Source organism: Hemiscyllium ocellatum, chromosome 18, assembly GCF_020745735.1.
Source record: "Hemiscyllium ocellatum isolate sHemOce1 chromosome 18, sHemOce1.pat.X.cur, whole genome shotgun sequence".
NCBI classification, from domain to species: Eukaryota; Metazoa; Chordata; class Chondrichthyes; order Orectolobiformes; family Hemiscylliidae; genus Hemiscyllium; species Hemiscyllium ocellatum.
In genome coordinates, this window is record NC_083418.1 from 14,293,789 (window position 1) to 14,316,368 (window position 22,580).

Sequence of the window (22,580 nt, forward strand, 5' to 3'; positions counted from 1 at the left end):
ACAGACCCTTCGGTCCAACCCGTCCATGCCGACCAGATATCCCAACCCAATCTAGTCCCACCTGCCAGCATCCGGCCCATATCCCTCCAAACCCTTCCTATTCATATACCCATCCAAATGCCTCTTAAATGTTGCAATTGTACCAGCCTCCACCACTTCCTCTGGCAGCTCATTCCATACACGTACCATCCTATGTGTGAAAAAGTTGCCCCTTAGGTCTCTTTTATATCTTTCCCCTCTCACCCTAAACCTATGCCCTCTAGTTCTGGACTCCCCGACCCCAGGGAAAAGACTTTGTCTATTTATCCTATCCACACCCCTCAATTTTATAAACATCTTTCTGATAGGAAGGAGACCAGAATTGCACACAATATTCCAACAGTGGCCTAACCAATGTCCTGTACAACCACATCATGACCTCCCAACTCCTGTACTCAATACTCTGACCAATAAAGGAAAGCATACCAAACGCCACCTTCACTATCCTATCTACCTGCAACTCCACTTTCGAGGAGCTATGAACCTGCACTCCAAGGTCTCTTTGTTCAGCAACACTCCCTAGGACCTTACCATCAAGTGTATAAGTCCTGCTAAGATTTGTCTTTCCAAAATGCTGGACCTCACATTTACCTAAATTAAACCCCATCTGCCACAGCATCAGATCAAGATCCCATTGTACTCTGAGGTAACCTTCTTCACTGTCCACAACGCCTCCAATCTTGGTGTCAAACTGCAAAGATGCTATGTTCACATCTAAATCATTTATATAAATGACAAAAAGCAGTGGCTTTATTAATTACACTGACTTGGAAACTTGGACTAAACTTGGAAGTACTGAGAGTTTGAGGAGGATAGTGATGGACTTCCAAAGTACAGAACCTAGTGGAATATGTAGACATGTGGCAGATGGAATTGAGAGCACAGAAGTATAAAGTGATAGTTTTTGTCAAGAGGAACACGAAGAGACCGTATTAAATAAAGGATACAATGACAAGGGGGGACAGGACCAGACGGTACCCCAGCCCAGTTGACCAGCTCCTACTGCAAGGCCACACCCAGATCCACACCCCTCCACCCCAACTGTGCCCCATCCCCATAGGCTCTGGTTCATCCCTGATTCCAGCATCCGCTAACTGAGACTGCCTTCCTTACACAAAAATACACAGCTCCTATCCACTCTCAGAAGAGAGATATATATAATCCTCCTTGCTCCAAAAGTACCTCAGCGCGCGCGCGCACACACACACACACACACACGAGCCAAGATCACTTCTGACACATTCAAATGTGTCATTAAGACAGCCCCCTGGGCTGGAAACTCCAAACGATTTGTCCACGGTGACCTGACAGGACTGTCTCTGCCAGATTGAGAACATCACATCACCAAGTGTTTACCTGTCCACCGAGCATCAACATCATGAATGAGCGGGAAACACAGGGCCAAGAATCAGACCCCAATCTCGACACTGCCTGTTGTATTAAACAGCTTGCTGACTGGATCACATTTGGTCAGTGAGATTATGGTGCAATGGGCCGGGAGGGAACACAGGCTTACCTTCGGGTCCTGATCCTCTGGGATGTGTAATTCTTCATCAGCTACAGGCTGTGTGAAAACCGGATTCCACTGCCCAGCGTTGTTACTGCAACAAAAGACAACCATTACCTTTGGCTGCCATCTGCAGCACCTCTACGGCTAAAGTACGCCATTTTCAACAGTTATTACCCCTCCCCCACTCCAGAAGACATATGCACAATCCACAAAACAGATCAGTGACAAACTCCCATCAGCGCTGGCAACAGGCACACGGGGTGTACAGGAGGTGACTGATAATGAAGGGCAAAGGAAGATCCTCAGTCAAAGCCCACAGTTTGCAGAAAGGGAAGTGAGATAGCTGGCACCGCGTCAGCAGCAGAGGTGTGGGCATTGATAGGTGCCAGGTGCCAGCCAATTATAACACAAGGCCACTATGCTCAGGCAGGTGTGAGCCTGGGACTGCCCCCAGCAGACTGCAGGACTAAATGCAATGCGGTCAGACCTGTGCCATGGACTGGGGGAGGACATTTGATATAACTGGAACAGGAAGCCATAAACTACTTCTCTCCATTTGGGCAGGGGAAGGAGGAGAGGACAGGAGAGCAGTCAGGAGAGGGAAGCAGAGCCTGAAGGGAGGGGAATGGAGCTGGTGCTGTGGAATAGAAAAGCAGGCTCTGCTCATAATCTCTGGATTCTTGTTGTGGCACATGGCAACTGGACAGGGCAAATAAAGTGAAGGATTTCCACACGCAGCTCAAAGCTGGGATGGCGGAGGGGCTGGGGTGGCGGTGGCTGAGGAGAAGTGTAGACTCACAAAGGAAAGAGATTCAGCAGTATTACAGGGCAGCTATTTTAATAACAATACCCAGAGTGGAACAGAAAGGGACAATGTATAAATATAGAAAATCTGCAGCACACAGGGTCAACGGGGAAAAAAGAATGGTAAGGCGGCCAAATTAATAGTTCTTTACTTGAATGCATGCAGCACAAAGATTAATGGGTATGATCTTGTTGTCATTATAAAGACATGATTAGAAGAAGCGAGTACTAAATATTTATGTGTAACGTTTTGAAAGGAAGAGGAGCAGAGGGAAGAACAAAGGAATAAAGCAATGGGCAGTGTATAGGATGGAATAAGTATGCAGGCAAGAAATGACCTTCAGTTGGAAGATGTACTGTCCATATGAGAGGAGGTAAGAAACAAACGAAAGGGAGAAGACCCCAGTGGGAGATGTCTATAGGCCCCCGAACCGTGGGTAAGGAATAGGGCAGAGAATAAATCTGAAGATAATGAGGACCTGTAACCAAGACAATACATTAATCACAGGCAACTTTAATCTTCTGACAGATTGGGAAGGTCAGATTTGCAGAAGTAGCCACAATTTATCATGTATATTCAGGATAGTCACCAGGTACAATCTACAGGGGATCCAGCCAGGGATCAGGCTATTCTGGGTACACTGATGAGAAATGAGGCAGGTTTAATAAACCATGTCAGAGTAAAAGATCCCCGAGGACATGGTGAGCAGACTACGGTCACATTTAACAGGCAGTTTGAGAGAAACTTGGGTTGGAACTAACTGGGCTAAATGTAAACAAAGGAACGAGGGCAGAGCTAGTTAGAGTAAATGGAGAAAGAACTAGGCAAAAGTGAGGACTGCAGATGCTAGAGGCTAGAGTCGAAAGTGTGGTGCTGGAAAAGCACAGGTCAGCAGGAGAGTCGACATTTCAGGGAAAAGCCCTTCATCAAATAAGACTGCGAGCCAAGGGGTGGTGAGATAAATGGGAGGGCAAGATAGCTGAAAGTGCGAAAGATAGATAGGGGTGGGGGTAATGGTGATAGGTCAGAAAGGAGGGTGGAGCAGATAGCTGGGAAGGAAGATGGACAGGCAGGGCAGGTCATGAGGGCGGTGCTGAGTTGGAAGGTTGGAACTGGGGTAAGGTTGGGGGGCTGGGAAGCGAAATGAGGAAACTGGTGAAATTGATGCCGTGGGGTTGGAGGGTCCCGAGGCGAAAGAGGTGCTCTTCCTCCAGGCATCAGGTGGTTAGGGTGTGGAGATAGAGGAGCCCTTGTGCATGTCCTTGGCAGAGTGGGAGGGGGAGTTGAAGTGTTCATCCAAGGCCCCAAAGGAGCCTTCCACATCCATCAACGTTTCACCTGCACTTCCACATGTCATTTACTGGATCCGTTGCTCCAGATGCATTTGATTAGATTAGATTACTTACAGTGTGGAAACAGGCCCTTCGGCCCAACAAGTCCACACCGACCCTCCGAAAAGCAACTCACCCAGACGCATTCCCCTACATTTACCCCTTACCTAACACTACGGGAAATTTAGCACGGGCAATTCACCTGACCCGCACATCTTTGGACTGTGGGAGGAAACCAGAGCACCCGGAGGAAACCCACGCAGACACGGGGAGAACGTGCAAACTCCACACGGACAGTCGCCCAAGGTGGGAATTGAACTCAGGTCCCTGGCGCTGTGAGGCAGCAGTGTTAAGCACTGGGCTGCCCACAAATGATGCCGTCTCCCCTACATAGGGAAAACGGGACGCCTACTCGCAGAGCGCTTCGGAGGACATCGTCAGGACACCTGCACCAATCAACCCCACTGCCCCATGGCCGAACACTTCAACTCTCCCTCCAACTCTGCCAAGGACATGCAGGTCCTGGGCCATCTCCATCTCCACACCCTAACCACCCAACGCTTGGAGGAAGAATGCCTCATCTTCCACATCTCCAACCCCAGGGCATCAATGTTGACTTCACCAGTTTCCTCAATTCCACTGCCTCCACCTTACCCTAGTTCCAACCTTCCAGCTCAACATCGCCCTCATGACCTGTCCCATCTATCCATCTTCCTTCCCACCTATCAGCTCCACCTCCTCTCTGACATATCACCTTTACCCTCACCTCTACCTATCTATTGAACCCTCAGCTACTTCCCCCCAGCCCCATCTCCTCCCATTTATCTCTCCACCCCCAAGGCTCCCAATCCTCATTCCTGATGAAACATGGATTCTCCTGCTCCTCAGATACTGCCTGACCTGCTGTGCTTTTCTAGCATCACTCTCTGAACTGAGAAAGGAGTTTAACAGAAAAGACGGTTGAGGAACAATGGTGGATGTTTATGAAGGTAAGCCATGGCTAACATCAGAAATATACCCCAGTGAGAAAGGAGGATTCTCGGAGAGGGGAAAAGTCAACCGTGGTTAACCAGGGAGGAAAACAAAGATATACAACGTGACAAAGATTAGTTGGTAACCCAGAGGATTGAGAATGTTTTATAAGCCAGCTAAAGACAACCCAAAAAAGAGAAAAGATTAACTTTGAGGGTGAACTTGCAAATGATAATATTAAAAAATTGCAAGAGCTCCTTTCAATGTATAAAAAGGACGAGAAACCAAATGAACATAGGCCCCTTAGGATGAAACTGGGGAAGTAAATACTTGACATCAGTCTTTACAGTAGAAGCCATTAACATCATTTGAAAAATAATACGTAATTAATGGGCAAAAAGAGGAAAGCAAATAAATACAATAATTATCACGAGAGAAAACCAGGGAATCTAATGGAAACTAAAGACCTCTAAGTCCCCTGGATCTGATGGGTTGCATCCTAGGACATTAAAGGCAGGAGATGCAGAGCCAGTCGGACAGGTAATCATCTCCCAGATATGCTTCGATTCTGGAAAAGTGCTGGACAATACGAAAGCTTCCAATGTAACACCTTCATTCAAAAAGAGGAGACAAACAAAAAGACAAATTGGGGCCAGTTTGCTTAAGATCTATATTTTAAAAAGGGTCACTGGAACGAAATGTTAACCTTGGTGTTTTCTCCACAGATGCTGCCAGACAGCTAGGCTTTTCTAACTATTTCTGTTTTTGACCATACCGTCTATCATTGGGAAAATATTAAGAGTCTATTATAAAGAGTGCAGTAGCAGAGCATTTCGAAACATGTAATATGATTAAAATCAATCTGAAGGAGAAATACTGTCTAATAATTTTATTAAATTCTTTGAAGCGGTAACAAGGAGGATTAAGGAGAAGTGGTTGATGCAATATATTTGAATTCTCAGAAGGCACTTTGTAAGGTAACATGTTAAGCTACTTAATCAGATAACAGGAAATGGTGTTGAACGCAGTTATCTTGGACAGAGGATTGGCTAACTAATAGAACGGGGAGGGCAAAGATGGCATTATCGGGGTGGTAAGTGCCACAGGAATCAGGGCTAGGACCAGTTATTTCTAATACATATTAACGACTTGGACAAGGAAAATCAATTTACCATAGCCGAGTTCATGGATGACAAGAACAGTCCAGGTTAAGCAAGTGAGCAAACTATGGCAGAAAACTGGGGAAAATGTGAGGTTCTGCAGGAAGAACAGATGAGCTGAACACTATTTCAATAGGGAAAGATTGCAAAAAGCTACAGAAGAGAAGGATTTGAGATTCCTCATGCATGAATTACAAAAAGCTAACGTTTACGTCTAGCAGGTAATAAAGGCTAGTCTTTATTTCAAAGAAAGTGGAGTATAAATCAGGGAGCTGTTGTTCAAACCGAGCAAGAGTCTAGTAACGCCACAGTGGGAATTCGAGAACAGCTTTGGTCTCCTCATCCAGAGAAACAGAGTCCAGAGAATGTCCACTGGAAAATGGAGGGAATCTTTTTGATGAGAGGTTGAGTACTTTGGGCTTGTACTCATTGGAGTTTAGAAGAATGAAAGATCTTATTGAAAAACAGAAGATTCTGAGGGGACTTGACAGGTGAGACAGTGAGACCAGAGGGCGTAGTCTTAGAGGAAGGGACCAACCATTTACGACAGAGATGAGGAAGTTCTTCTCTCAAATGGTAATGAAACTGGAATTCTTTACTGGAGAGAATGGTTGAGGCCAGGTCATTAAGTATATTCAAGCCAAATTGATCACTCAATCTTTTGTCACAAGATGTTTACATCAACTAAAGCATCAATGTCAGCCATCAAACTACAGGCCTGCCACAGAGAGAGAATTCCAAGTCGAACGTGTACTATTTTACTTTGATCTCTATCTAATATTTCTGTCATACAGACAGCAAAAGTGAACACAAGAGAGAGACAGAAAGAGAGACAGACAGACAGACAGTGAGAGTTAAAAAACAAAACAAAACTACACCACCCTTTCCTACAAGGACAGTTATTATTCAGTGCAGAGGGGAAGAGGTGCTTTTTAACTTGATTTTTGGATCATAGTTTGTACTTTTTTAAAAAAAACAGGATACACTGAAGCCTGGGATCAGGAGCCCAGCACAAAACAAACAGAAACCTCACAGGAAAACTGAGTTAATTGGTTGGTTTAGTTGCTATTTTGAATGTCTATGATGTTACCTTCAGATTAAAGGAGAATGGAAGATTACTTTACAGATTAAAAACTGAAAGGCCACTAGGAAATTTAACAAAAACAAATCAACAACCAAGTAAATTAATTGCAAATGCAGGGTCTGGCAATACATTACACATGCATGACATGGAGGAAGAAAGTGAATATACTGTAGCCAAATAACAAAAGTATGTGGGAAGTCGCAAGAGAGATACAAACAGATTTTCACACCAAGAATTTACACAAGAGTAGAGAAATTTGAAAATAGAACAAACTTAAAGGCTTTGTATCTGAACGTACAAAATACTCAGAACAAAGCTGATGGAGACAAAAGGATATGATTTGATGGCGATTATGGAGACGTGGTCGCAGGGAAACCAGGTTCAAGAACTGAATATCCAAGAATACTCACTGTTTTGGAAGGATAGGCAGGAAGGAAAAGGAAGTGGTGCAGACTTGTTAGTAAAGGATCAGATCAACGCTGGAGATCAAGGCACAGACTCAGTCTTGGTAGAAATAAGAAATGGCAACAGAAAGAAGTCCCTGATGGGAGTAATTCGCCGGTTTCCAAAAAGTAGTCCCAAAGTGGGGCACTTAATAAACCAGGAAACACTAGTGGCTTGTAAATAAGATACAGCAGTAATCATAGGTGATTTGAATTTGCATATAGACTAGACTGGTCAAATTGACAAAAGTAGCCTTGAGGAAGTTGAGATAGTTGCTTGGAGCAATACCCTTGGGAATAAGTTTTGGAACCAACCAGGGAGATAGCTATTCTGGATTTGGTATTGTGTCATGAGGAGGGATTAATGAACGATCCCAAAGTAAAGGATCTCTGAGCAAAGAGTGATCAAAGCATGCTGAGATTTCAAATTCAGTTTGAGGGTGAGAAACTGGAACTTCATACTAGTGTTCTTGAGTTAAACGATGTTAATTATGCAGACAGGAGGACAGACAAGACGTGAGTATACTGTGCAGGGTGACTTATAGGTAGCACACCGTAGCAGGGGATATTTAAGAAGATACTCAATTGTCCCTAACTAAATTATATTCCAGAAAAGATGAAATAGTGTAAGAAGGGGAGTAATTATCCATGTCTAAGTAGGGAAGTTAAAGGCAAAATGAAGACAAAAACTAAGGCATACCATATTGCAAAGGCAAGTGGCTGGCTGAAAGATTGGAGAACTTTTAAAAGATTAACAAAGGGTCACTAAAAAGTTAAAAAAGTTTAAAGGTGAATTATGAAAGAAAACTAGCACAAAATACAGAAGGTTTTTCTACCTGGTTTTATAAGTATATAAAAGTCAAGAGTAGCTAAAGTGAATGTTGGTCCCTTGAAGGATGAGAGTGGCGAGCTAACAGTGGGGGAACACAGAAATGGTGGAGTCACTAAATCAATATTTTGCTCCAGTTTTCATGGTGGAGAACATGGGTAGCATCCCAATAGTAACATGTCATACAGATATTACAGAAAGGGAGCAACTTCAAACAATCAGCACCACGAGGGAAAAGTAACGAGCACACAACTGAGATTGAAGGCAGACAGTTCCCCATGGGCTGATGGCCGACATTCAAAGGTCTTAAAGGAAGTGGCAGCAGAGATAGTGGATCCATTCCAAAATTTCCTGGATGCTGGGAAGATTCCAGTGGATTGGAAAAATGCTAATGTAGCACCCTTATTCAAAAAGGGAAGGAGGCAGAGAGTAGGCAACCACAGACCAGTAAGTTTAGTGTATCATTGGGGAACTGATAAAATCTATTATTAAGGATATAACATAGAACATTCGAAAAGTCAAATGCAATTCATCAGAGTAATTTGGTTTTATGAAGATAAATCATTTGCTGGAGCATATACTAAGCAATGCCGATAATAGGGATCCTGGATTCTCCAGGCAGCGTTTGGTAAGGTGCAGCACGAAGGGTTACTGCATAGTGTAAGGTCACATGGGGTTCAGGGTAATTTATTCGCTGACAGTGACAATAAATGGGTCTTTTTCTGGTCGGCGAGCTGTAACTGGTAGGATGTCCCAGGGCTGGGATTTGGGCCCTAACTATTTCCAATTGATAGGAATGACTTGGATGAAGGATAAAAAGGACTACAGCCAAATCTGCAGGTGATACTCAAACAGGAGGGACCGGAAGCTGCAATGAAGCTGTTTACAAACCAATACGGATTGATCAGGCGAAGAGACCAGACGGTAGCAGATGAAGTTTAACGTGGCCAAGCGGGAGGTTATCCATTTTGGTCGGAGAATTAGAAGGGCAACTTATTATCGAAATGGAGAGAAAGGTCAGAGTGCTTCAGTGCAGAGGGATCTGGGAGATCCTGTCATGAATCACAACAAACCAGAATGCAGGCACAGCAAGTAATAAAGAATGTAAATGGAATTTTGGCTTTTATTATTAAAGGCATGGAGTATAAAAGTAGGGAAGTGTTGCTGCAGCTGTATCAGTGAGACCTGGAGTACCTTGGACTAGTTTGCTCCTCACACACGGTGGGAGGTGGGGGGGGGGGGGGGGGGGGGGAGAAGAGAGAGAGAGCGAGAGCGAGAGAGGAATGTAGTTGCAATGGAGGCAGTTCAGAGGAGATTCATTCGATTGATTCCAGAGATGAGGGGTTTGTCTTATGAATTGACATGGATAAGTTTAGGCCTATACTCCCTGGATCTGGGAGGAGTTCTAACGGAGATATATAAAAGAACCTGGCAAAGTAGATGTAAAGGAACTTGGCAAAGTAGATGTAAAGATGATATTTCTTGTCAGCAATCGAGAACGAGGAGTCATAGTTTTAAGACAAAGGGTAACAGAACTTAAAATAAAGATGAGTTGTAGTTACTTTTTTCAAATAGATGTCAAATAATCTGTGAATATGACTATCTCAGACAGCAGTGGATGCTGGGAAACCGAGTAACTTTGAGGAGACAGACAGATTTTTAATTAGTCATGGGTTGAAAGGTCATGGAGAGCAGGCTAAAACATGGGACGAGGCCAGCCACGGTTGTATAAACAGGTGAAGCAGGCTTGAAGGGCTGAATTGTCCACTCATGCTCCTAGCTCTTATTAGTGGGAATGACATCAGCAGACTGTGGGCGGCATGGTGGCACAGTGGTTAGCACTGCTGCCTCACAGCGCCAGAGACCCGGGTTCAATTCCCACCTCAGGTGACTGTGTGGAATGTGCACATTCTCCGCGTGCCTGTGTGGGTTTCCTCCGGGTGCTCCAGTTTTCTCCCACAGTCCAAAGCTGTGCAGGTTAGGTGAATTGGCCATGCTAAATTGCCCGTAATGTTAGGTGAAGGGGTGAGTGTCGGGGAATGGGGTTTGGGTGGGTCCGCTTCGGCGGTCGGTGTGGACTTGTTGGGCCAAAGGGCCTGTTTCCACACTGTAAATAATCTAATCTAACATCTTAGGGACCAGCATCAAATGTGGAAAGAGTAACTCCTAGGTGCCAGCTTTTTTTTTTTAAAAATCTCCAGGAAGTCCGTCTTCTGTAAGGATTAGGTGCAAACATACAGATGTGTGCTATTTTTGTTCGCAGTTCCACAGGGAACTTACTGCTCAAAGCTGATGTATCGTACGTTCGCCTGATTATCCTCGTCTTGCCACAAAGCCCAGATATCAGTGGGAGTGAGGGCAAAATCCACCAGTGTTTCCTGCGAAGAGACCAAATATCAGGCAGGCCAACCAGACTTGCTTCCCCAATCCAGACAGCAATATGCAGCAGCTCCCACCCCATTCCAGACAGAATCATGCAGCCTGCCCCCATCCCAACCAGGCACATGGCCTACCCCATCCCAATCCAGAGACAGACACACGGCCCACTTTATCCATGGCGAAGCTGTTAATTCGTCAGAAAAGGGCAATACAATGAAATTGCTCCTCTGGATTGGAATGGAAAGGCAATAGAGAAAGTGAACCTATTCTAGCTAGATCTTCGAGTAAAACTGGGGATTGTTTGTATACAGTGTGTATTCAGTTTGGAACTCTGGTTCCAATAGCAGTGACAAAAGGAGTGTTTTGCATATAATAAATTCTTTCAAAATGAAGTATAACTTCCAAACAACTGGCATGGGAAAGTTGGCCTATTTTTCGGAAAAAGTTTAAAAAGTAACTAGATCCCAACAAGTTTATGACTGCAGAGAGAAAACACTGAAACACAACTTTAAATCTGGAAACAAGCTAATCAGGGACTTCGCATGGGAAAAAAAACAGATCAGAAAGTTTCTGAACAGTTTGCAACGAAGCATAAGGTGTCTCAGAAAGAGCTTGCTCAGAACAGTTGTCTCAGAGAAAGAGAGACGGTTTAGTTTGTGAAACGTCCACACCAAAAACATTTGGTTAGAAATCTGCTTTAGCTATTCCAGTTTGAGAAAATCTAAGACCTTAGCTGTGTCAAAGATAAGAGTTCATAAATGTCAGGTCCAGACTGAGAAGAAATAACCAAAGACCTAATAGCGAAAGAAGCTCTCTCGTTTACAATCAACTGTTAAGTGATGATTATAGGCAAGAGTTGGAGTTCTGTTGCCCACTGTTTTGAAATCATTTAAACAGCATTCATTTAGGTGGGCTTGGATTATGTCATTTTTATTTCTTTTATGTAATGAGCTTCTATCTCACACAAATCTGCAGCCTAATGGGTTTATAGTTCAGTAAAAGACCGTCACTTTAAAACAACAAAATATAACCTATCAAGTCAGCTTTCATTCTGCTATCTGACTTGTCTAATAGCAACATCAGCTGGGACCCTAACTGAGCAAATGATGCTCAGCCAACTGTGAGTTGTAAATGAAAGATCAATCCATTTTTGTTTATCAAAGATACTAGGCAAGTTGAGGCAAAAGCGATTATAAGATGGGCCGGGTGCTGGCAGATGGGACTAGATTGTGTTGGGATATCTGGTCGGCATAGGTGGGTTGGACCGAAGGGTCTGTTTCCATGCTGTACATCTCTGTGACTCTATAATGATCCAATTCAATGGTCAAACAAGCTCAAGTTGCAAGTTATATATACGTGGTGGATTAGTCTTCAATAAATGTTTTGATTCTATTAATTGTGATAAGGGAGCATTTAGGAAGCATTAAAAGGATTAGACAAAGGCAATGGGCTTATAAAAGGGAAATCATGCTTAACAAATCTCCTGGAGTTTTGCTTTGAGGATGTAACTAGCACAATGTTGACTGATAAAGAAGAACCAGGGTTGTGGCACACTGGATTTCAAGAAAGCTTTTGATAAGCATCCACATAAAAGGCTAGTAGGCAAAACTAAAGCACACGGGATTGGGGGAATAACATGGACTGACAATTGGTGACAGACCAGAAACAAAGAGCAGGAAGAAATGGGCCTTTTTCTCACTGGCAGGCAGTGGCCAGTGGTGTACTGCAGGGATCAGTGCTTGGCTCCCAGCTAGTCACGCAATTAGGAAGGCAACCATACCCTTGTGGAATGGCAGAGCAGGTTCAAAGGGCCAAGCAGCCTAAGCCTGGTCCCAGTTTCTATGTTTACAGCAGCAGCAGATGGCTCATCTCAAGCTGCGACCAATATATCCTGAGTTAACAAAGAGGAACACGGGCCACATCCCTGCTCAATAGTGACAAGATTCAACTAACTAAGCCAATAGCCCATTCAAGTACAAATGTTACAATTGGCTTTAGTGAAGGCAAGCAGAGAAAGATACAGTTTCATGGCCAGGATTTGGAAAAGGCTCGTGTTAGGTGGTACCAACCTGTGTGAAGAAGAGAGTAGAGATGTGATCCAGACTGTAGCGGTTACTCTCAATGCAGCTCACCAACTGGAAGACACAGAACTACAAGAAGAGAATAGTTAAGCTGCTAAACTGGACAGCAATGCCACGATCGATAAAATATCCTCTTGGTTTGAAACCTCAGATTCTACGCGTCATGTCTCTGGTGGAGGTTGGTCAGTACAAACTGATGCACAGCCGATGATAAGCTGTGAACCCAATCTCTCTCACACACTGTAAACATTGTCAACAGCTGAACACAGCCGGAGTCGAAGATGTGGTAACACGGAGTTAGTACCTGTCCACGTTTGGGGCAATGCAGGTAAACAGCCAAGAAGAACCCAGAGGAGGAGTAAGCCAAACGCAGCTTATGACCCAGACTGGCGGTGTGTCGCAGCTCCTTGTTGACAGGCACAAAAACCAGCAAATCCGCAACCATCAGGCAAAGCTGATCCTAAAGCAAACAAAAACTACAGAACTTACAAGGGCAGTACAGAGATCGCACTATAAAGCCTACAACCCAGTCACTGAGGGCTAGGTTGGGTGAACAGTAGGAACAGACAAATGAAATAAACTAGTTAGAGCTCTCAAAGTTCCACAGGAAGCTTATAGCATATTCTTAACAATACGTTCCCAGAGCATAATCCCTTTGTAGACAATGTGTGAAGTATTACCCGCGCACAATATTTCTCAAGCAAAGGCTGTGCTACTTCCCCCTAATTGCAGGCTCACAGAGGATGTTACATCCCTAACCCTTTCGAGAGAACACGCTGCACAATACACAATCACCCACAGCCTTCATACAAACCTTAAAGGACCACAGTCGCAGCTTGTGGTCCTGACAGAGAGCAAAGATGAAAGCATCGTGTTCCAAAAGCTGGACTGCAAGACTGACGGGCAGGTCCGAGGGGCCCTGGTCACCTCTGCAGAAAGCACACAGAAACCTTTCAATAGTCTTTAAACAGGCATCATTCAGCAGCGCACACATCCATTCAACATTCCTCCCCTGGACTCTCTGCAAAACAACCCTCCTATTTTTACACGGCTCAGAGGACAAAGAAATGGGCGAGAGAAACAGGTCGCTGTGGGTTACATTTTGTACGTTTTCCATTCACTGTTACCTTTCCCTATCCATGAACTCCCATGAAACCTCCCGCAGCCACCAGCCACTGGCCCAGATCAGAGGACCATTCCACCCCTTACTCGTGTCCTAAGGGAGGAAGACCATCCTGACCCACATACGAGAACAGCCCAGGCTCACACTAACCTGATGGCAGTCGGCATCCACCCGGTCAGTAAGCGCTGCATGACCGAGCTGTGTTTGAGCTCCAGTAAAACCGGATTGCCTGCAACAAGACAACAGTCAAGCTCAATGTGCCTGCACCGGTCAGAGTGACATTCAGAGCACAATCCCCACAGTCCCACCACCAGGGCTCATGCTGAAAACTCGGACAAACTATTTCATATCGTCAAAGAGATTGAACCTTGGGTAAGAAACAGCCGTGGAATTTTCTGTAGTGACAGATATCAGAGAGTTATAAGCTGCAATCAAGTTTGATGGGCTCAAATGAGAGCAAGAATCTGAAGATTTATTGACAGCTGTCCTCCTTCAGAGTGATACAGACATCAGAATGTTCAATGGAATGCCTTTTAATGGACTCTGCCACACCCTACCCTCTTCGCCAATCACTAATCCACATGGTCCAGAGCTTATACACTTCAGTACATCTATCTATCAGGAGATTAGATTCGATTCCCTACATTTTGGAAACAGGTCCTTCAGCCCAACAAGTCCACACCGACCCTCTGAAGAGTAACCCACCCAGACCCATTTCCCTCCGACTAATGCACCTAACACTACGGGCAATTTAGCATGGCCAATTCACTTGACCTGCACATCTTTGGACTGTAGGAGGAAACCGGAGCACCTGGAGAAAACCCACGCAGACACGGGGAGAACGTGCAAACTCCACACAGACAGTCACCCAAGGCTGGGATCGAACCCTAATCCCTGGTACTATGAGGCAGCAGTGCCAATCACTGAGCCACTGTGCCACCCCTAACAACACAAACAAGACAGAGTGCGGACACACAATGTCAAACGATAATACCCGGCCCCTATGACCATGAACCTCACATTACCTGCAGTGTCTTGCTCAGGAAGTTGGATAATGAGAATGCCTCCAGACAAAGATGCGAGTGCAAACAGAGCATCCCCATCACTGTTCAGCCAAGTGGCGGAGGCTGTCGAGTTAGTCGAGTGGCCCTGGACACCGGGAATCAGAAAACTGTTTGCTGGGTCACGGAGATTTAACTTCCCAATGTCAGTGAAGATGGATTGGATATGCCCGTCAGTGATCAGCTCCTGCCAAAGATATTACCGGAAGAAATGCAGATTAAAGCAAAGGTTAACTTCAGGAAATTGAACTCCACCAGCCGAGAGTGTGAAGCTGGGCCGGGCCACACATGGGAAGGGACTCACACAGGACTAGGGAACACAGCAAGTTCAAACGCACTGAGATCCTGACCCTACAAACATAAGGACAGAATTAATGCAGGCAATGCTGGAGAACAAGAAAATATTCTATTCAGAACCAACTAGCAGCACCATGTAATGCTGGGCTAGTGGGCATGGGGCAGGCATTCCTGAGGCCCATTCCCAGAGACGGACTGTCAAATAAACATGTAAAACTGACCAGGAAACACTGATAATGAATGAAGACAAGGGAACTGGATCATCACTCCATGGTTCTCAGCAAGCATCCGCAACACTTTATTTCGGCTGTAAACACACACAGTGCACAGACACAGCCCCGGGTCTATAACACTGTCTCCACACACACACAGTGCACAGACACAGCCCCGGGTCTATAACACTGTCTCCACACACACACACTGCACAGACACACATGCACTGTGACATAGTGTTATAGACGAGGAGCCGTCTCCACAGATGATGGTTACCTGCTTGTGGAGAGTTCGGATTGTACAAGTGCACTTCTCTCCTTAGCTTGGTGCTTCTGGTCTGTGCAGTTTTTACTGTGTCTACCTACACCCCCATGGGTTGACTCTTCCCCCATCCTTGTTAAGCAAACTGTCCCAAAATTAATCAGGCTTCATCTGACCCAATTCAGAGGATGTGGGTCTCTGCCCCTTTCCTGAATGGTGAGGAGTGAGCAGTGTGAATCCGCTGGGACCCTGTGGGTCAGATTACAGGGTGAAGACCTATTTGGGTGCTGCATGGAGAGGGTAGGATTGGAACAGAGCATTTGCACAGGACCCAAACACCACGCCCCCACCCCCAAACAATGCGGGGGTACTCACACTCCGGTACATGCGGGAGGGGTGTGGCAGCACAATCCTGTGTACAGTCTGGTTGGTCAGAATGAGCAGGGTCACACGGTCATGAGTCTCGTGTACATGGACGCCGCCCGGAAGCACGTGACAATTCAGGAACTTGATGCGGACAGTGTTGTTGAGGAGGTTACAGTCCAGGGACTGTTCCGTCAGCTGCAAGGTGTCACCAGACGTGGTCCTAAAAAGAGATGAAGAAACAGTGTCAGCTCCTCACACCCACCGTGACGGTGCTGTCAGCCAGTCATGCCCCTGGCCCACGATCCCCCTCCCCATCTGCACCCCTACAATAAAACCGGGGCACAACCTGTGGCTCATTCACCCTCCCCAGTACAGCTGGGGAACAACATATCTCACCCTTCCTCATTTCAGAGAGCCACACAACCTGCCCCTTGTACATAGTACACACTGCTGTTGCTGAGCATCAGAGGTGGAGGGCGTGGGTGCCTGTGGGGGTGGTGGTGCCAATCCATCAAGGTGCTTTGTCCTGAATGGTATCAAACTGGGAGTATTGTTCAGAGTTGCTTTCATCCAGGCAAGTGGGCAAGATTCCATCACTTGTACCTTGTAGATGGTGGGACAGGCTCTGGTGAGGCAGGAGGTGGCTTACTCACTCCTACCTTCTGATTTGCTGTTTACATAGGGAGTCCAGTTCAGTTTCTGGTCAATGGTGATCCCAGGATGTTGACAGGGAGGGGATTCAGTGATGGTAACATCATTGAATGTCAAGGGGTGTGAGCTCGATCCCCTCTTACCAGAGCTGGTCAGAGCCTGGCATTTGTGTGGCGTGGATGTTGATTGCCACTTGTTAGCCCAAGCCTAGATATCGTCCAGATTTTGCTACATTATTACATGGTCTGCTTCAGCATCTGAGGAGCTCCGAACGGTGAACAGCGTGCAATCAGTAGTGAACATCCCCACTTCTGATCTTTCGACAGAGAGAAGGCCATGGATGAAGCAGTTGAAGGTGGTGAGGGTGAGATAGTTGGTACTACCCTGAGGAACTCCTGCAGAGATGTCCTGGAGCTCAGATGAGCTGACCTTTAATTGCCATGACCATCTTCCTCCGTGTCAGGAATGACTCTCACCAGCAGGGTGGTTGTCCCCTGACACCCAGTAATTCCAGTTTTGTGGAGGGTGCCTTGATAACACACACAGTCATGGGAATACCACCCCAATAAATGCCCTTCCAAGCCACCCTGAACTTTGAACTATGTCATCATTCCTTCAGTCAGAATCATGGCCCTCCCTCACACGATCCTACGACAGCCTACAGTAGACGGATTGCAACGGGTCCAGACAGCAACTGACCACCACCTTTTCCAGCTTACCTCGGGATGGGGAACAAAAGGTGACCCCAACCAGCCCACACGGAATTCATCAATTCACAAAATACCACATCCTGAAACTCCACAACATTCAGGACAAGTAACCGAGTTAATTCACACCTCATTGATGGCCTTTGACGTTCATTCCCTTCATCACTGACATTCAGTGCACACAGTCTACAAGATGCACTGTGGGAAGTCACCATATCCGGGACCTCTCCCATCAAGCAGCAGAAAGCCAGCAGTTGTACAGAATCACCACCACCACACTGCTAGTCCTCCTCTCCACATGAATGAAGCGTCAGTGTAGGACAACTTTATTTGGATTGACAGCAAAGTGAGCGTAGGCTGCAGGTAGAACACATGGCAAGCAGCATACAGAATTCAGCACCATGACCCAAAACAAGCAGCTCTGCCTGCAATCTCCCAAACTCCAGGTTCGGCAGAGGAAATCTCCTTGTACAATCCGTCCTCCAGCCCTGGCAAGTCCAGAACAGGCTCCAATCTGAAATACCCACCAGTGTATGAAGCGACTCCTGGTGACCGATTGCAGCCTCCCACTGTCTTCATAGAAAAATCCTCCAGCACTATCCGAATACTTCACTCCTGGGATGGCGTTCACACCTGTAGGAGAGACAGACATGACTCACTCAGCTCAGCCCAGGCACCCAGAGCACACCATCAGCACAGACCCCAACATCACTCCTTCCCATTTACACAAAGCAACTGAAGATAACCGAGGGAACACAATTTATGTAGGTCTTCAAAAGGTCAGCTAGTAATCCACTCAAAACCAAAGAAACAGGACAAAAGTTTTCTTGGAAAGGCTTTGATCGTTATCCCTGCTCCTCACTAGCTTCTCAGGACAAGGCCCCTTTTCAGGGTCTCTCAGTGGACAGCAAACACAGGGGCCTCCGATACTGTAACACAAGACTCCCCTCCACCTGTTGGACGAGCTGCCCCTGTCAGAGAGTGAGACATCGCTCGCCACAGGTTCAACCCTCTGTCCTTTCTCTTTCCCCCTTTATCATTTTATTTTTCTGTCACTAATCAGACCCCTGCTCCATTTTCACATTAATCTGTAACAAAAGCCACTTCTCTTCAATCATCTATTGTTGATAATAAGACCCGTCAAAGATCAGCAAGGTGGCCATGGTGTGGAGCTGCAGGAGCTGGCGAGGTACTAACAGAGTATTTTATATCAGTATTTACTGTGGAAAAGGACATGGAAGATATAGACTGTAGGGAAATAGATGGTGGCATCTTGAAAAATGTCCAGATTACAGAGGAGGAAGTGCTGGATGTCTTGAAACAGTTAAAAGTGGATAAATCCCCAGGACCTGATCAACTGTACCCGAGAACTCTGTGGGAAGATAGAGAAGTAATTGCTGGGCCTCTTGCTGAGATATTTGCATCATTGATAGTCACAGGTGAGGTGCCAGAAGACTGGAAGTTGGCAAATGTGGTGCCACTGTTTAAGAAGGGTGGTAAGGACAAGCCAGGGAACTACAGACTTGTGAGCCTGACCTCGGTAGTGGGCAAGTTGTTGGAGGGAATCCTGAGGGACAGGATGTAGGACTGATTAGGGATAGTCAACACAGCCTTTTGCGTAGGAAATCATGTCTCACAAACTTGACTGAGTTATTTTGAAGTAACAGAAAGGATTGAGGAGGGCAGAGCAGTAGATGTGATCTATATAGACTTCAGTAAGGCATTGGACAAGGTTCCCCATGGGAGACTAATTAGCGAGGTTAGATCTCACGGAATACAGGGAGAACTAGCCATTTGGATACAGAGCTGGCTCAAAGGTAGAAGACAGAGGGTGGTAGTGGAGGGTTGTTTTTCAGACTGGAGGCCTGTGACCAGTGGAGTGCCACAAGGATCGGTGCTGGGCCCTCTACTTTTTGTCATTTACATAAATGATTTGGATGCGAGCATAAGAGGTACAGTTAGTAAGTTTGCAGATGACACCAAAATTGGAGGTGTAGTGGACAGCAAAGAGGGTTACCTCAGATTACAACAGGATCTGGACCAGATGGGCCAATGGGCTGAGAAATGGCAGATGGAGTTTAACTCAGATAATGCGAGGTGCTGCATTTTGGGAAAGCAAATCTTAGCAGGACTTATACACTTAATGGTAAGGTCCTAGGGAGTGTTGCTGAACAAAGAGACCTTGGAGTGCAGGTTCATAGCTCTTTGAAAGTGGAGTCACAGGTAGATAGGATAGTGAAGAAGGCGTTTGGTATGTTTTCCTTTATTGGTCAGAGTATTGAGTACAGGCGTTGGGAGGTCATGTTGCGGCTGTACAGGACATTGGTTAGGCCACTGTTAGAATATTGCATGCAATTCTGGTCTCCTTCCTATCAGAAAGATGTTGTGAAACTTGGAAGGGTTCAGAAAAGATTTACAAGGATGTTGCCAGGGTTGGAGGATCTGAGCTACAAGGAGAGGCTGAACAGGCTGGGACTGTTTTCCCTGGAGCGTTGGAGGCTGAGGGGTGACCTTATAGAGGTTTACAAATTTATGACGGGCATGGATAGGATAAATAGACAAAGTCTTTTCCCTGGGGTCGGGGAGTCCAGAACTAGAGGGCATAGGTTTAGGGTGAGAGGGGAAAGATATAAAAGAGACCTAAGGGGCAACTTTTTCACGCAGAGGGTGGTACGTGTATGGAATGAGCTGCCAGAGGATGTGATGGAGGCTGGTACAATTGCAACATTTAAGAGGCATTTGGATGAGTATATGAATAGGAAGGGTTTGGAGGGATATGGGCCGGGTGCTGGCAGGTGGGACTAGATTGGGTTGGGATATCTGGTCGGCATGGACGGGTTGGACCGAAGGGTCTGTTTCTGTGCTGTACATCTCTATGACTCTGAACATTTATCCTTTGTCATTAATGTGCTGACCAGTGGAAACAGATTCCTGGTTTACCAACAATAACATTTTGGACAGTGACAAGATGATCCAGTGAATGTTCTTCAATCCCGAGGAGGTTCCCCGATCTGACCCCATTCCCCACCTTCCACCCCACCCCCGACCCCCCACACCCCACCCCCCCCGACCCCCCCGTGAACAGGCTCCCCTTCTGCAGCACTCCGGCAAAAATCCCCCAAAATCTCAGCCCCATTCCCGCTGCATCCCATCACCCCCCCACCCCACACACACTCACCCTCCCCCCACCCCACACACACTCACCCTCCCCCCACCCCACACACACTCACCCTCCCCCCACCCCACACACACTCACCCTCCCCCCACCCCACACACACTCACCCTCCCCCCACCCCACCCACACACACACTCCCCCCCCCCCACACACACTCACCCTCCCCCCACCCCACACACACTCACCCTCCCCCCACCCCACACACACTCACCCTCCCCCCACCCCACACACTCACTCTCCCCCTCCCCCACACACTCACTCTCCCCCTCCCCACACACACTCACTCTCCCCCCCCCCCACACACACTCACTCTCCCCCCACCCCACACACACTCACTCTCCCCCCACCCCACACACACTCACTCTCCCCCCCCCCCACACACACTCACTCTCCCCCACCCCACACACACTCACTCTCCCCTCTCACACACACACACTCACTCTCCCCTCTCACACACACACACTCACTCTCCCCTCTCACACACACACACTCACTCTCCCCTCTCACACACACACACTCACTCTCCCCCCACCCCACACACACTCACTCTCCCCCACCCCACACACACTCACTCTCCCCCCACCCCACACACACTCACTCTCCCCCCACCCCACACACACTCACTCTCCCCCCACCCCACACACACTCACTCTCCCCCCACCCCACACACACTCACTCTCCCCCCACCCCACACACACTCACTCTCCCCTCTCACACACACACACTCACTCTCCCCCCACCCCACACACACTCACTCTCCCCCCACCCCACACACACTCACTCTCCCCTCTCACACACACACACTCACTCTCCCCTCTCACACACACACACTCACTCTCCCCCCACCCCACACACACTCACTCTCCCCTCTCACACACACACACTCACTCTCCCCTCTCACACACACACACTCACTCTCCCCCCACCCCACACACACTCACTCTCCCCTCTCACACACACACACTCACTCTCCCCCCACACTCACCAACTCCCACACTCCTCCCCCCAACACACACCACTCACACACACCAAGTCCCGGAGTAAACCCGCGGGTATCTCTCCCTCTCCCTCTCCCTCTCCCTCTCCCTCTCCCTCTCACCGAGCTCGGCCCTTATTTCTCTCCATTCCTCCCTTTCTCTTTCCCACTCTCCGATCTCGAGGAGACTCCGCTCCCAAACCGCCGCCATCTTTGCCGCACAGCCTTCTGGGAGCGACACATTTCGCGCGCCTGCTCCTTAAAGCTGGACCGGCCCCACTCCATTTACAGGTGTACAACCAGAATCCCCTTAAAGCGACACAAGCAGGGACACAGTGAGCCTGGGACATTGGGAATTCCACAGCCTGGAAAGCATGTCCATTTCTCAGACTGAAGTGACATTCTCCTTTCAGCTTCCAGGTTTGCTCATTCCGGATGACAGCCTATCTCGGCTTGGTGCAGCATCCCTACCGTGTGAAAGCAGGTGACTTGGCCATGACAGAAATATGGTGGCCAGGACTGGGAACTGGTCCTGGATATTCAGTGTTTATGCAGGAAAAACATTGGAGTTGCAACTGATAATGAGGGACGGAATCAATACATTACTAAGTCCAAATCTCAGATTGGAAGCATAATATATGGAATCCAGTTGGAAGCAGATGGTGGCTGGAGTTATTTCTTGGCAACAAATAGTGTGGGGCCTGGTGTTAATCAGGAGATTGTACCAACACAGTTATCATTTTAGAATTCCTACAGCGCAGAAGTAGGCCATTCAGCCCATTGTGTCCACACCAACCCTCTGAACAGGATCCCATCAGACCTACCGCCCTACTCAAGCTCTGTAACCTTGGATTTCTCATGGCTAACCCAGCTCGCCTTCACACTTCTGGGCACTATGTCCTTGACCTGCGAATGTTTGGACTATAGGAGGAAACGGAAGCAAACCCAGACACAAGGAAAGTGGGAGGAAACTCCACACAGTCCCCTGAGGGTGGAATCGAACCTGACTCCCTGTTGCTGTGAGACAACAGTGCTAACCACTGAATCACCGTGGGTATATAGACTGGGTAAACCAACTGAGCCCTAAAGCTGTGCAGGGAGAATTCCTGGAGTGGTG

The 22,580-nt window shown here is 47.0% G+C and overlaps 1 protein-coding gene across 1 annotated transcript in view; it reads right to left on the bottom strand.

The window, feature by feature from the left end:
• Positions 1-21,676, bottom strand: part of nup160 (nucleoporin 160) — a 75,900-nt gene extending 54,224 nt beyond the window's left edge. The window contains exons 1-10 of the mRNA XM_060838707.1: positions 21,587-21,676; positions 17,840-17,945; positions 15,964-16,174; positions 14,782-15,004; positions 13,907-13,985; positions 13,448-13,562; positions 12,938-13,093; positions 12,622-12,702; positions 10,454-10,551; positions 1,556-1,640 (exon numbers count right to left, since the gene is read on the bottom strand). Coding sequence (XP_060694690.1) covers positions 1,556-1,640; positions 10,454-10,551; positions 12,622-12,702; positions 12,938-13,093; positions 13,448-13,562; positions 13,907-13,985; positions 14,782-15,004; positions 15,964-16,174; positions 17,840-17,945; positions 21,587-21,674 — 1,242 coding nt within the window. The 5' untranslated portion in view covers positions 21,675-21,676. The remainder of the gene's footprint in view (positions 1-1,555; positions 1,641-10,453; positions 10,552-12,621; positions 12,703-12,937; positions 13,094-13,447; positions 13,563-13,906; positions 13,986-14,781; positions 15,005-15,963; positions 16,175-17,839; positions 17,946-21,586) is intronic.
• Positions 21,677-22,580: the final 904 nt, after the last annotated feature.